The 14,897-nt window shown below is 43.2% G+C and overlaps 1 protein-coding gene across 2 annotated transcripts; it reads right to left on the bottom strand.

The window, feature by feature from the left end:
- Positions 1–2,590: 2,590 nt before the first annotated feature.
- On the bottom strand, positions 2,591–13,894 carry Akap4 (A-kinase anchoring protein 4). 2 transcript variants are annotated; one of them, XM_051178516.1, is made up of 6 exons: positions 13,729–13,894; positions 9,666–9,761; positions 8,246–8,296; positions 7,680–7,781; positions 3,375–5,480; positions 2,591–2,937 (listed from the first exon to the last, which is right to left on the bottom strand). In XM_051178516.1, exons 1-6 carry the CDS (start codon positions 13,753–13,755, stop codon positions 2,782–2,784), a joined length of 2,538 nt encoding a protein of 845 aa, XP_051034473.1. In that variant the 5' UTR covers positions 13,756–13,894; the 3' UTR covers positions 2,591–2,781. The 2 variants fall into 2 exon arrangements, with proteins under 2 accessions (XP_051034473.1, XP_051034474.1); XM_051178517.1 differs by lacking the exon at positions 13,729–13,894 and adding an exon at positions 13,040–13,207.
- Positions 13,895–14,897: the final 1,003 nt, after the last annotated feature.

The following is a 14,897-nucleotide window of genomic DNA, read 5'->3' as shown; positions in this document are numbered from 1 at the left end:
GTGTGTAGTGGTTGATAAAGAGACCTGTAACAGTTCAAAGCACTGAGAATAAGCAGCTCTGAGTGGTCAGTTATAAGTGGAATGTCTCTAGAAACCCTCCCACCAAAGACCTGGGGAATAGCATGGAAGAATGGAAGAAGAAGTAGAAAGAGTGAGCTGGAGGATGGAGAGGAGTGCTGTGGGATGCTGTTCTCAGGGTGTAACATGGCTGTTGCACACATGAACTCAGAGCAGATGTGGTTACCTGTATAAGACCTGCATGCCCCACCCCTGCGGAGCTATTGACAGTTGATAGCTGCTGAGGAAGCAGGAATCACTTTTCTTTGGGGGAATTATCATTGTTAGGTTGTTTATGCCCCAGTGGATGACCCCAAATCTACATGTGGACAGTACAAATCAGACTCAGTAGGTTATAAGAAATGTAGAAGGAAGTGCCTAGGGGCAATGGATGGAGGGATGGGGATGGGGATAACCAAGATAAGTTGTATACATGTATGGAATTTATCTTGATAGCTCAGGTTTATATACTTCTTTTTGTTTTTGTTCTTCTTCTTGTTCTTTTTCTATTATTATTATTATTGACACAGACAAGAACGTTTGCTTCAGCAGAGTGCAGCTATGGTCCTATGATAACCTCCTAGACAAGTTTCATTCATGACTTTCTTTTAAAATGGAGGCCTTATTTTAGAGAAACTGAAACTGTTAGGAGCTATCAAGATTATACTTTCTGCCAGGAGAGGATCAAGTTTCCTTGCCTTGCTTCCTTTCCCACTAATGCAGAGCTCTCAATTCAGCATAAGCCTTGAGCTTTTCCAGCTGCTTCTATTGAGCATAGCCACATTACTATTGGGATGCCTAGGCCCATTTCTCATTTATAGAAGTCAAAGGTCAGGGCCTCTCTCTCCAGGAATAAACCCCAAGGACTATTGAGATCCTCCAGACCCCTGCCAGGGCTCTTATAACCCAAAGCATTCCTTTCTCTGCTGGGATCTGTCAGTTGGTTCTGGAAAAGATCAAACTTCCTGCCCCCAAATTTACCTATTATCCACATACGGTTCCTGAAGAAACTCCTGAGAGAAGGCTTGGTCTCATAATCCTCATAACTGAAGGTCCCTTAGAGAGCATCTTGCCCCAACTCCCTCATTTAACAGAACATGTAACTTCCTTTTCTCTATTTCCACATTTCAAGGAATCCCCAAGGCTGCCTTATAATACAAATCAGGAGCAAGGTAAGAGCCAAGTTAATCAGGAAAGCAAGCTATCATGAGACCCAGCTGTGCTTGAGGAGAACTGAGTCATTATAAACGCAGTCTTGGCCTCAGGAGTTGTTTATCAAGGATTTTCAAGGACAAAAAGATCTGTGCTGACTCAACTCCAGAGCTTTACACCGTGTTGGGTAAGGCTAGAAAATGTTTGGTTCAGTTATACCCTGGCAGGTCTTGGGGTTTGAAAGGACCCGATGTTAGGCCTTTCTTTCTGATCGGCCTCAGGTAGTGTGGAGGAAAGGCAGTCTTGGCCCATGTTCCTTGCCTCTTACCTGACTCCTGTGGTGATGGTTCTTGCCTTCAGTTTTGAAATTAACAGAAAACTCCCAATTTTATTAGGGCAGGCTTTGGGAAGTGTGGATTTCTTCACGTCTTTACATTTGTAACAAAATCTACTAGGTGCAAAACACTGTCACAACCATTCCTCCAGATTAGCCTCAAAAGAGTGTGTGTGGTTTTCAGCTACATTTTACAGATGAAGCCTCCAAGACCACATTCTATACCACACACAGCACCTTGAGAGTGATAAAGCATGTGTGAGTATATAGTAATTGAGTTGATAGAGGCCACAGAGTTGATAGCACTGCCTCGACCTTGTCAGTGATCAATTTCACAATCTGATTGAGTCCCGAGAAGTGTAGAATTTGTAGGACTTCAGTCCTAGGCCCTAAGAAAGTTTTGAAACACTAATATCATAGAAGGGCAATTTACCATCTTTTAACTTCATATTCTTGGACTGTTTTTCTTTCAGATTAGTGAACAGTAAGTCTGATCAACTGAAATTGGAAAATCAGATCTCAGTATTTAGCCATGTGTAGTGTGTGTGTGTGTGTGCACGTGTGCACACATGCATGGGTGCACGTGCCTTTGTCCGTGTATGTCTATTATGTGTCTCTATGTGTTTTTGTTTGTGTATGCCTGTATGTCTCTCTGTGTGTGTCTCTGTGTGTGTCTCTGTGTCTTGTGTGCATCTATGAATGTCTGTGTATGTGCTCGTGTGTGTGTGTGTGTGTGTGTGTGTGTGTGTGTATTTTAAACAAGTGTATCTTTACACTCTTACCAAAGACTAAGAAAGATATAAGCCTGGTATTAGGAAGGGTATTATCTAATTTTCTATTTGAACAGAAACAAGGTTGTAGATGACAATATTCTAAATCGACGGGAGGTTTTGTTGAAACAGACCACTTAGGGACCTTGTGTCTTGGGTGCTTAGGAAATAGCTCAGAGTGGTATCTGGACACAAATCCAACACTATCACCAACCACGGAAAGGAACCCATTTCCCCTCCCTTCCCTCCAATATATCTGATCAAGAAAATGACACATTTTTGAATTTTTTTTTTATTCATGTTGCCCAGGGAGGGCACCCAGTATTTTCACAGTGCAACTGCTCAGATGTATTGGTAAATGTGATCACAGTTGTGCAGTTCACCAGCCTGATGGTGAGGGTGGCTCCAGCTGGGGTGGAATTGCTGCCGGGGAGAGGACGATGGAGGAGAGTCAAAGGAGTTCTCGGCTTACAGGTTAGCGAGAAGCCAGTCTAGCAGTTGCTTTCTAGCCATGTTGCCCACGGCTTCATCCAGTTGTCGTTCTTTGGCGAACTTCATGACCTCCTGAAGAAGATCTCCAACACTGTACCCTTTCTCTGCTGCCTTGGCTGAAACTTCAGGGAGCTATGGAGAGAGCAGAGTTAGTCTGAGTAATCTGATACTTTTTAAAAAGAGGACCCACTGGGCGAAGTGCCTGTCTACTGGGTTAAAGTCGTCACAGATCCAGACTTGGAGGCTGCTGACATTCCTACCATTTTCTTCCTTAAGTACTTCTCACCAGGTCACAGACCCTCAAGTTAGTCTGTGCTGAATGTTGTTACTCTTCATCCCTTAAAAAAACCTATGACATGGGCGTAAGGAGAATCTCATGGTTTTGTTGCAGCTCCTATATGTGATTTCTCTGGAATCTATCTGATATGGGAACTGCAGTTGTATGTGTGTGTGTGTGCGTGTGTGTGCCTGTGTGTGCATAGAGATAGAGAATGTGGTTACATGAGTAATATCTTGCCCACATCCACCCATACTACCTTTAATTTGTTGAGCCTTAGTGTATTTCTTACCTTCTCTAGTTGTCCATCATCGTCTCCCATGAAGTACAGCATGGGCACGTTAAACTGAGAGGCTGCAATCCATTGCAGGACAGCCTGCAGCTGCTTCTGCAAGTTACTTGTAGAGCACTGATTGTTGACAATAACTTCAGGGCCAGGAGCATCTTGGTACTGTGACATTGCACCTTCACGACCGCATCTGGAGCTACCACCGGCCTGGGCTGCTTGTTCTTCCAGCTCAGCTAGGGCTGCTCCATTGTTGCTGTATTTAGCCATGATGAGGCACAGTTTCATCACAGATTCTACCAGTTGGTCTATAAATTGACGGTTCATTTGCTTCATCCCACTGATGAAGTCCAGTTCTGGATTGTCTGGGCATTGATCTTCAGGTCTCTTGGACATGGGAGCTGCTTTGCTTGGTTTAGCATCAGAACGCTTATTCTCACTTTCAGGTAGATCATCACAGCTGAAAGGGCTCTCGCTAAGAAGTTTCTGAATCAGTGACAGAACCATGTTTGACATATCCAGCTTCTGGGAATCCAGTTGAGTTTCCTTCATACATGTGGATGGTCCAGGAGCTCCACGGCTTTCAAAATGCTTCATTGAGAGTGATTTAGCACTTTGGCCACCTCCACACTTCTCATATTGTGCACTTTGGGACATATATCCCATGGAGGAACCAGGGCACTCCTCTTCACATATGTCTTTGCCCTTCGCTTGTTGGGTCAGATGGTATTGAATCAGCATAAGGGCAGAGACAATCAGATCTTTGGCCAGTGAATCTGTGGAAGGACTGATCTTTTCTCTCTTCTCATCTTTACTGGCACACACTTTGTTAGTTGTCTTGCCCTGGTTTCCTTGCTTCTGGTTCCACATAGTAAGGCTCTCTTTGAGGATATGTTCGCTGACTTTCTCAGCACTTGTCAGTGACTTGCCACATGGATCTGTTTTCCCTTTGCATTTATCTTTTCCTTTCATCTCAGCTTTCATAGCTGAGAATTCAAGGCTCTGATTCTTGCACTTCGGATCATGAGTTCCAGCTTTCAGGGTTGCATATGCCAGACTCTGAGATTTAGTCTCCTTCTTCTCACCAAGAAGAGCACTGACCAGACGCTTTAGCATGGCCTCCATGATGTCCGCTGCATTTTGTTTTCCATGATTGAAAAGATTTCTCTTGACAGCAGAAACAAAGTCTGAATCTGTCATCAGGACCCCTGTTATGTTATGCAAGTTCTTCATGCATGAATCAATCAAATCAGACACAATTTCCTTGGTGTGCTTTAAAAGTACCCTCTTCAGGACCACACAAGCTGGAATTGGCTTCCCACAGCTGTGCACTTTCAAAGTTTTCATAACAGAGACCATCATGTCAGATGCCACTTGATTTGCATAAACCATAAGCCCCTTGCTGATGGAATCTGCAAATTCTTTGCTATCTTTTGGGCACATCTGCTTCTCTCCACACTTGTTTTTGTTAGATAATTCACTATACAGAAAGGTTTTCCGGCCATCCCTGCATTCTTCCCCAGTGCCACGCATTTCTGCTGAGGTCAGTTCTACAGCTTCATGGGCCATCTCAGAAGCAATTTTGCTGACAGCGCTTCGGGGGCTGTTTTTTCCCTTTTCTCCTGTGGATGTATACATTGAATGATGGAGGCATTTGTTTCCACCTTCCAATTTGTCCTTGATTTCCTTTCGGGCCATTTGAATTACCAGAGAAGACAATCGGTTGACATAGAAGGAAAGATCGTCCATAGAGCATTCTCCATCCGGGGTGGCAACTGACCTTTGATTGCTAGGAGATTTGGCTGCAGGATTTGAGGGACTTTGGTTATTGTTGGTGTTTTTGGATGCCGCCATTTCTAGGCGTAGGCTTTGAGGTCCTTTGTTTATATAATCCAAATTTAGTTGATCAGCGTACACACTGTAGCAGTTTTCAGAGGGTATTTTGTGATATTCACCCTCTAGGTCTCCCACTTTATGTTTACAGCTAGAGGCTGAGGGGCTTAATGCATGTTGGAACCCCAAGGCATACTTCTGGAGATCATTGAGGAGCCAATTGAGGACACTTATGGGATCGGACGGAGCTTGTTTGAAAAGGCACACAGAACCCTCCGTCTAGAAAAAGAAGAACACCTCTCCATAAGCATTTTTTTAGAGTTTGTGTAGCCTACTCTGCCCTTTTATTTTGTTATTAGATTCTAAGTAATACAGATTAGAGATTTGACTGATTTTATTAGTGTCTAATACTATCCATTAATGAATATTCAAACACATAGAAACAAATCTCAGAGTGTGTATAGTATAAATGTTTGTAGACTTAACTACAAGTGTTACCCATGCGTTTGCCAATTTCATATGAGTATGTATGTACTGTGCATGTCTACTGTGTAAGCCAACACAAGCAAGCATTTTCTACATACTGATGAATGGAAAAATACACTTGTATATGACACTATGTCTGAATATGTCAATTTCAATAATATATTTACTATTAATTATGTAGCTAGAGATGTGTTGAATTATAAATCCATATTTTCACCAATAGTATGTTAATGTTTAAAAATAAAAATTGCATGCCATTATGTTAATTATTAGTTTATTCTACTTTTATAAAGTCTAAGTATTTAATATATAAAAATGTTACACATATTCTGGGTGTTTAAATGTATTGTGAATGTATTGTGAATAACACAAGTAGGTATATAACTGCATTTATGTCAATGTGTGTATCAAAGTATCAAACAAATATGTTAGTGAATATGTTACTGTATGTATGTATGCATGCCAGTCACGATTGTGTATGGTCACATAGATCTTTCCATATGCATTTATAAATGTGTATGTCAATATCTGAATTTGTTAGGGTCACTGTGTTCTGGTCAAGGGTTATATGTGTTAATGTTTCTTAGTATCTGTTTATACATAGCATGTATTAATGTAAATGTGAGTCTTTATGTTTGCCACATGTGGGTACATCAGTGCATCTGACTGCATGGTTAAGTATATGTAAAGCTCACTCATTTTTATCAGTTCATGTATGTGTTTATAAATGTGACATGTAGCTAGTGTGACTTTGCTTGTACAAGCTACTTTAAATGCATATATGTAGACAGATGAATGCTTTGGTTTTATATTTTTATATTTTTAAATTTATCATTGTGATTGTGTATGTTCATATCTATATAAATGTATAAGCAGAAGTTCAATACATTAAGAAATGCTGTCCTCCTTGACTCTGTTTTACCTCCTCTTATTTTACTGAATCCATGGATATATTTCATATATTTTTTTAAACTAGGCTTAAGTTATTATCAAGGTAATCTACAAGGTGTAGGAAACCTAAGCTGCTCTTCTAAATAGAAATACCAGGTATTAATTTGTACCATTATTTTTCTTTTTAAAACTATTTTTATATATTTTTTTCATGTGTATGGCCAGGAACGTGAGTCAGAGCCCCTGGAACGGGGGTTGCAGCACCACGTGGGTGCTGGGAATCAAACCTGGGTTCTCTAGAAGAGCTGTCAGTGAATGTTCTTAACCTCTGAGGAGTCTCTCCATCCCCAAGAAGTACCTTTCTTAAGACTTTGAAGCATGTTCTATAAGTCGTTTTACTTTGTTTGGGGCCACTGGTCTTATTTCAAATGTGTCTGAGACTATAAATGAGGTTTTGTTTATAACATATGAGTCTTGAGACAGACAACAGAAAGTCTTTGACTTGTTTGCATGAAAGCCAAATATTCTTTGCATTACCAATCATCCCAGGGTTGTAGGAATGTGGGTGTGTTTCGGTACCCTCTCTAAACTATGAGCCTAACAGCTATAATTAGAAATACACAAAAACAAATGGATTTGGGGTATGACCATAGTTAAGTCCTGTTGCTTCTAATTTGAACCTTTTCAGTAACTTGTGTATGTAATCTCTCAGGTACTCAAATTCTTGGTTATGTGTTTTCTCTGTTCCATATCTTTGTTCCTTATGAATGGTGGGCAATATGAGACACATGAACACAGTACAAGTAAGCAAGGTCAATACTAAGTGTACCTCTTTCTTAGAACAGGGATAACAAGGTTCTGTTTGGAGTAGTCAAAGGAGGTATTCTGAACCTTTTTGATTAATGAACACCATTTAAAAATACATACATGTGGAACTTACCATGGCACTGAACTTAGTCCTTTGTTTTCTAGAATGTCATGTGTTCCTGGTCGGTGAATCTATTGGACCATCATTTCCTTACAGTCTCTAACCCAGAGTCTTTAGACTTAATAAGTGGGCCCTAGAAATTAGGTGTGAGAGAACCTTAGAGGCTATGTCACCTTAGACTGGTCTTGCTTTTCAGTGTCCTTGATCACAATAATTTCTTTGTCTTCCAGATTCTCCAGATTTAATTCGCCTTCAGACCTGGAACCAGCAGCACCCTGTGGAATTAAAAGGTGAACTTTTATTGAAAAGTTGATTTTTGAGATTTATCCAAGCTGTTCCATCCCTTAGGCTGCAACTTCAAAGCAGAAAGGTCATATCTTCCATCATCCTTTTGTTTCTCCAGAAGAGGTAGGGTTTCACTGCTACAAAAGTTTGAAGAATGAGACAAGATTATTTCCCCAAAGTGCTAATTTGTCCTCTGCTGACACTCAAGATTATCAGGTTCGGGCCATCTGTTACTTACCACCTTTTTGGACTGATTATGTGTATCCATGCTTTTATTTAGCCCAACCACTGATTAAGTGACTTTTAAATCAAAATTGTTATCAGAGCCAGATGCCCTGGGCCTTCCACAGGCATCCCTTTCTCCCTCTCTCACCCTTTCCCTTTCGCCATACTTCACAGAAAACCTTTCTCATTCATTTTTCACCCTCTTCAACTTGAAACAGGAGACACCCACCTTGGAATCTTTATCTTCCACATTCAGGGTGGACACATCCACAAAGCATATCTGCATAAAATTATAAAGGCAAATTTAGATAAGCTCCCTTGAAGGAAGGATAATTTCTTTCTTGAAGATAATAGCCCTTACATCACGTAATTCTTGTGAAAATTCTGATTTCTAAGCAGAATGTGGCACACAAGAAAATAGTGGTCCAAAAGAAAATATCCGTAAATATTGACTAAAAAAACCTGAGACAGCATGACCCAACCAGCACAAGTAAAAATGCTGATTTTGTGCCAGAATTTGAATTCCCCCAACTTCATTAGGTCATTTTTAGTCTTTCTCAAGATATGATGTTTTACTGTCGACTATATCAAATGTTTTAGTAGTACACAGGGTAAACATTTTTGTTTTTAATAGGTACATTGTAGTAGAATATGTAGCCTGTAGTGCTACAAATAATATTGGTTAGGGTGATGGTCATGTTTAAATATAATCAGTTTTAATGCTATAAAATCATATATCAAGTAACTAATAAAATGGAGGGTACTTGATGAAAATATGAATCACTATCCAAATAGTTAAAATCTGGGAAACAGTATGAAATTGTTAAAGTAATTTGACCTCCTGGATGGACTCAGTACCACCCAGTAGTAGCTAAACATTATGACTTAAGTGGTATTAGGTAATAGAAGCTTGTTACTAAGCAACCACCACTCCTCCTTTCCACTTAGGCCCCTCCCTCTTATACCCCTCCCCCTATTAAGCCCCTCCCACCAGGCCCCTTCCTCTTAAGCTCCTCCCTCTGCCTAGGCTCCACCCTCAGGCCCCTCCTACAAGTCTCCTCTTAGAACCCTCCCTGCTTAGGCCCCCCCCATTAGGCCCCTCCCCTCATAGGTTTCTCCCTTCTTAGACTCTCCCCTATCAGGCCCCTCCTTATTTGGCTCCTTCCCCTGTTTAGGCCCCTCCCTTTAGAACCCTCCCTCTCATAGGCTTCTCTACTTTTAGACCCCTCCCCATCAGGCCCCTCCCTCTTAGGCTCCTCCCTCTGCTTAGGCATCTCCCCTTTCCCTCATAGATTCCTCCACTCTTAGTCCCTTCCCATCTTTGGCCCCTCCCTTTCTTTAGGCTCCTTCCCTTAAGCCCCTCCCCTTTAGGCCCCTCCCTCCTCTCCTGACTCATCCCTCCCTGCAAGCTACTCCCTCCCTTCATATTCCTCCCTCCCCTCTCTAGTTGACTTACTTCACTCCCCACTCTGCCCCTCCTCTGATTTACTGCTGTGTAATGTACATGTGTTCTGGCCTCTGAATGTTCTTACTGTGTTTTGATGCTTGAAGAAGCTACATATCAGTTTCCATGAGTTTACCTTGGGCTCCAGTGTATCTATACACATATGGAAAAATTTTATGCTCCTTGGAGCCAGTTTGTATCTTACCACTTTTCGGTCCTGATCTTGTTGTCCTTTTGGGCTGTAAAGATCTACCTTGCACACGCCCCTGCGGCTGTGTAACCAGTCAATATCGTCAGACATCTTCAGGAAGAAGCAAAAGAAATGTGAAATTCTTATATGTGGTTTATAAAATGAAGGCAATTTAAATAAAACTTCTGAAAGTAAGGAATGATATTGAAATGTTTAAGGCACAGGATCAATAACTTATCAAAATATGTGGTCTCCTTCTTTTTACTTACCATACTAAGTATTTTAAACTACGGTACTATCACGTTGTCTTGAGAAGACACCAGCAGGCAAAGCGGTGCATGAGGAAGCAAATTTAAGCCTAGAGACTAAGGGTTATGTGTAGTGATTTATGTCTACCCAACTAAATGTTTGGCTGTTTTGGTGTCTGGGACTTGAATTGTATTTTCTCCAGAATTTAGCAGGATAATTTTCTTCTCCTAAGTATCAGAGGGCCGTGGAATTCATTTTACACACGTATAAAATATGTTTTCTTCTCCTTTGGGTTATGATTATGAGATCTTTCCTCTTCTCTCTAGCTCTTCAAACTTAGTCTGTTCTTTCCCTCTGCCCCCTCTTTTCTTCCCTCCTTCTGCCTTCCTTCCTCTGGTCTGCCTCCCTCTTCTCCCCCTCTCCCTACTTTTGCTGTCATCCCTTCCTTCCCTCCTGCCTCTCACCCTACTTCATTTTCCTTCATCCTTCCTCCTCTTCATCCTTCTATCCTTATGCCATTCCCTATCCCTTGTTCCTCCCTCTCTACTTCCTTTGAAACTCTCCCTCTCCCTCCATAACCTCACTCCTCCCCTTTCCCTTGCTCCCTCTATCTCTCACTCATCCCTCATTATCCCCATCCCTTCTCTTCTTCCTTCATCTCTTATTTTTTCCTCCAGCTCCCCCTCTTCAACCTTCATCTTCTCTCTCCCTTCCCTCTTTTCTTCCTCCCCCTTTCCTTCCTCCACCCTCCATCTCTCCTTCCCTTCTTCCTATTCTCTCCTCCCTCCATTCTTCCTCCTCTAAACATTCTCTGTACTTCCTCCCCTCCATCTCTTCCCCTCTCCATTCTTCTTCATTTCTCCTTCCTTCCATTCTTCATCCTCCCTCTCCATCCCCTCCTGCCTCTCCCTCTTCCCTCCCTCTTCCCTCCCTCCTCACTTCTTCCCTCCTCCACTCCCTTTGCCTCCGATTCTCCCTCCTCCCTCACTTCATCCCTCCTCTCTTGATCCTTCCTCACTGTCTTCCTACCATCTCCACTCCCTCTTCCATCCCTTGACTTTCCCTCCTCCCTTGGTCCCTCCTCCATTCCCTCTATCCTCCCCTTCTTTCCTCCCATTATTCTCCCTCCTCCCTTTCACCCCTCCTTCCTTCCATCCCTCCTCCTTTTCTTCACCCTCTTCCGTTCCCTCCATCCTCCCCCTCTTCCCTACCTTTTCCCTCCTCCCTTTCACTCCTCCTCCCCTCCATCTTCCCTTTTTATTCTCCCTCCTCCATCCCATCCCTCCTATCTCCACTCCCCTTCCTTCTTCCCTCCCTTTATTCTCCCTCCTCCCTCTCACCCTCCTCCTTTATCCCTCCTCCCTTCCCTCCATCCCCTCCCTCTTCCCTCCCTTTATTCTCCCTCCTCCCTCACCCTCCTCCTTTGTCCCTCCTCCCTTGATCCCTCCTCCCTTCCCTCCATCCTCCCCCCTCTTCCCTTCCTTTATTCTCCCTCCTCCCTCTCACCCTCCTCCTTTGTCCCTCCTCCCTTGGTCCCTCCTCCCTTCCCTCCATCCCCCCTCTTCCCTCCCTTTATTCTCCCTCCTCCCTCACCCTCCTCCTTTGTCCCTCCTCCCTTGATCCCTCCTCCCTTCCCTCCATCCTCCCATCCCTCTTCCCTTCCTTTATTCTCCCTCCTCCCTCACCCTCCTCCTTTGTCCCTCCTCCCTTGATCCCTCCTCCCTTCCCTCCATCCTCCCCTTCCTCTTCCCTTCCTTTATTCTCCCTCCTCCCTCACCCTCCTCCTTTGTCCCTCCTCCCTTGACTCCTCCTCCCTTCCCTCCATCCTCCCCTCCCTCTTCCCTTTATTCCTCCTCCCTTTATTCTCCCTCCTCCCTCTCACCCCTCCTCCCTTCCATTCCTCCTCCCTTCATCCCTCCTCCCTTGATCCCTCCTCCCTTCCCTCCATCCTCCTCTACCCTCCTTTTATTCTCCCTCCTCCCTTCTCTTCATCCCCTCCCTCCCTCTTCACTATCTTCCTACCTCTACTCCTTCCTCCTTCCCTTGATTCTTCCTCCTCCCTCCCTTCCATCCCCCTCCCTTTCTTCATCCCTCCTCACTTCCCTCAATACTCCCCTCCCTCTTCCCTTCCTTTATTCTCCTTCCTCCCTCCCTCCTCCTTCTCATCTATCCTCCATCTCTTCATCCCTCCTTCCTCCCCTCTTCTCCCCATCCTCCCTCTCTTCATTCTCCCTCCTCCCTCTCTTCATTCCTCCTATGTTCCCTCAATCCTCCCTTCCCTCTTCCCCTCCTTCCCTTTATTCTCTATCCTTGCTCCCTCCTCCCTCCCCTCCTCCTATGTTCCCTCAATCCTCCCTTCCCTCTTCCCCTCCTTCCCTTTATTCTCTATCCTTGCTCCCTCCTCCCTCCCCTCCTCCCTCTTCATCCTTCTTCCATCCCCTTCTTCCTCCCTTTACCCTTCCTTCCTCCTCCCCTCCCACCTCCATCTTCCCTCCCTGTTTCTCCTTCTCTTCAACCTCCCTCTCCCCTCCCTCCCTCTCCCTCCCCTCTTCTCTCTTCCCTCCCTTCCCTCAACTCTATTCTCTCCCATTCCGTCTGTCTCCACCTACCATCCTCCTTCTAAACCCCTCCCTCCCCTTCCCTTCTCTATTTGCCTTCCTCTCTCTAACCTTTCTACTCTTCTCTCCCCTATCTGTCCCCTTCTTAACTCCCTCCTTCTTTCTCCCCATCTACAACTGTCCCTCTTTCATCCCTCTTCCTTTCCCCTCTCTTCTTTCTCCCTCCCTTCTCTTTCCTTCCCTTCTTCCCCCTTTCTCCTCTTTCCCCATCTTCCTCTTTCTCCTCGTCTTCTCTTGGCTTCACTTTTTTAAAAAAAAGTTTATCTAGTGACTATCTTCTTACACCATACTCATCTTGATCACTTCCCTAGATCAAGATGTTTCTAATCAACAAACTCTACAAAACTTTGAAACTTTGAGAAGCTCATAAATGAGGGCTTCCTAAACCCTCAGAAGAGAGGGTTTCTTTTTTGAAGAGCTAGTGAACAACAACTAGCTTCAAAATCAGTCAGAGGCTAAGAGATCCCTTGTAAGATTTAGAACTTGTAAAAATATGTAAAAAGTAAAATGTATACTCATTACCTTGATGATGAAGTTCTTTTGGACCTTTGACTGAATATGTGCCACCCAGAAGGGAGATATGCCCCTTTAGATGGAAGTGGGCAGTGCCAAGTTCTTAGGCACTGGCAGCTGGCTGCTACCCCGGTCAGCTGTTAGACCAGACTGATGGGCCAAGCTGTTCCCTGCTGGTTCTGGCCCTGGGGTATGATGAGGGGCTTTGTTGGGTCATAATACCTAGTGCTGTCACAACCTGAGCAAAGGCATGGCACACCTGGAAAACTCAGTAACCTTTTCATATCCAAAGTATGCTAAGCTGCCAACATGTAGGACAAATTTTCATTCTGCCTTGTGGAGCACATGGATTTTATAACATTTTACACAGTTGAAAACCTCCCAGTATCAAGTATCCATTCCTTTTCCTACTAGACTTTGAGAATAAGCTAATCACACTGATTACCAGCTTGGGGCAGACTTCACAGACAGAATTGCTCCCAGTTTTTATAAATAAAAGTATTTCCCAGTTCAGTTTACTTCTTTTTGAGTTTCTCACTACAATACCAGAGTTATGTGGCAAGAGATCTTTAGATTTACGTTGAAAGACACTTTGATCAAAGTCATTCTTAGTTATCCCAAATAAAAAGTAAAAGCTAGAGGCTGCCTTAGCCACTAACAAGAGATACCTCCCATCCTAGCTAAAAGGGAGCATCTACCTTTGCAGTACCACAGTAGGCAATCATTTGGGACCTTTGGATGGTTTTTTTCCTGGAGAATTTGGATGCTGCGATGACTCTTCCAGTCTGCCTCAAGATGGTATGTCCTTCCTCAACCCTCCATACTCTCCTAAAGCCTTACTTGCCAGCTGGTACTAGAACTTAAAACTCATGACATCACTGTTTCTATAGAGAACAGTGACAGCACAGAATGGTGGGCTTTATTCTTAGGATTCTGTCTGATGTAAGTGATCTAGGAAGCTCTGATATCCCATCTATAGCTTCAAACCATGAAAAAGACTTACACCCCAGTTACTGTTTCCCATTTTGACCAGTGATCATTGCTAGTAACAGCATGTTTCTGATAACTATCCATTACGATACCATACCTCCTGTTTAAACCAGTTTAAAAATATTAGCACACACCAAAGGGCTCCCATCCAAATCATACTTTATTTTAATTTGTCCTTTCTCGCTGTGGCTCTTCTTTCACCAACTGTGTGTGAATAAACTTAACTGAACTCCAAATCATTTGAAATTCTCCCCTAGATAATATAGTCTCACATTATGGCTGTGTCTTCACTTGTCTCTTATTGCAGTTTTTCCTGAAAAGAATCAAGCCAATTTCTATTACTCCAGATAGGGCACTTATGACAGATCAGAGAAATGATTTTACCAAAACCTGGTTCAGTGAACCAGTGAGTTTATTGGAGTTCTATATAGGAACACAGATGAGAGGTTATTTACAGAAGCATAAATGACTACTTAATGGTAGCTGTACCAACACAAATCTTACCACAGCATGGGTTATGACTAATGGGTACTGTGTTCCCGGGGGTTGGTCAGTTGGAGAGTAGCCTTTTCTCAGCAATTGTGTCCTGATTTTCAATCTTGGGAGTAGGGTGAGTGTCTTTGGAAATCTTGTGACTTCCACAGGATTTCCTGAGGCTTCTAAATTTTGTTAGTATCCTGAGTCATATGAATTCCTGTTCTCCCCCAAAGAGGGAATGTTTCAACATGGTGAAAAAAAGATACACAATGGTCAATTCCTTCCTCTGATTTTTACATTGTTTCTACCATCTCCGGAGATGGTAGGAGTGATGTAGATGTCTCATACCCAACTGGTTATGAGTTTCTGTGATACATAGCCTATTTCAAAACAAATATGT

Source organism: Phodopus roborovskii, unplaced genomic scaffold (genome assembly GCF_943737965.1).
Source record: "Phodopus roborovskii unplaced genomic scaffold, PHOROB, whole genome shotgun sequence".
Classification (NCBI taxonomy): Eukaryota; Metazoa; Chordata; class Mammalia; order Rodentia; family Cricetidae; genus Phodopus; species Phodopus roborovskii.
Note: the sequence above shows the minus strand (reverse complement) of the source record. Positions and strands in the feature narration are given on the sequence as shown.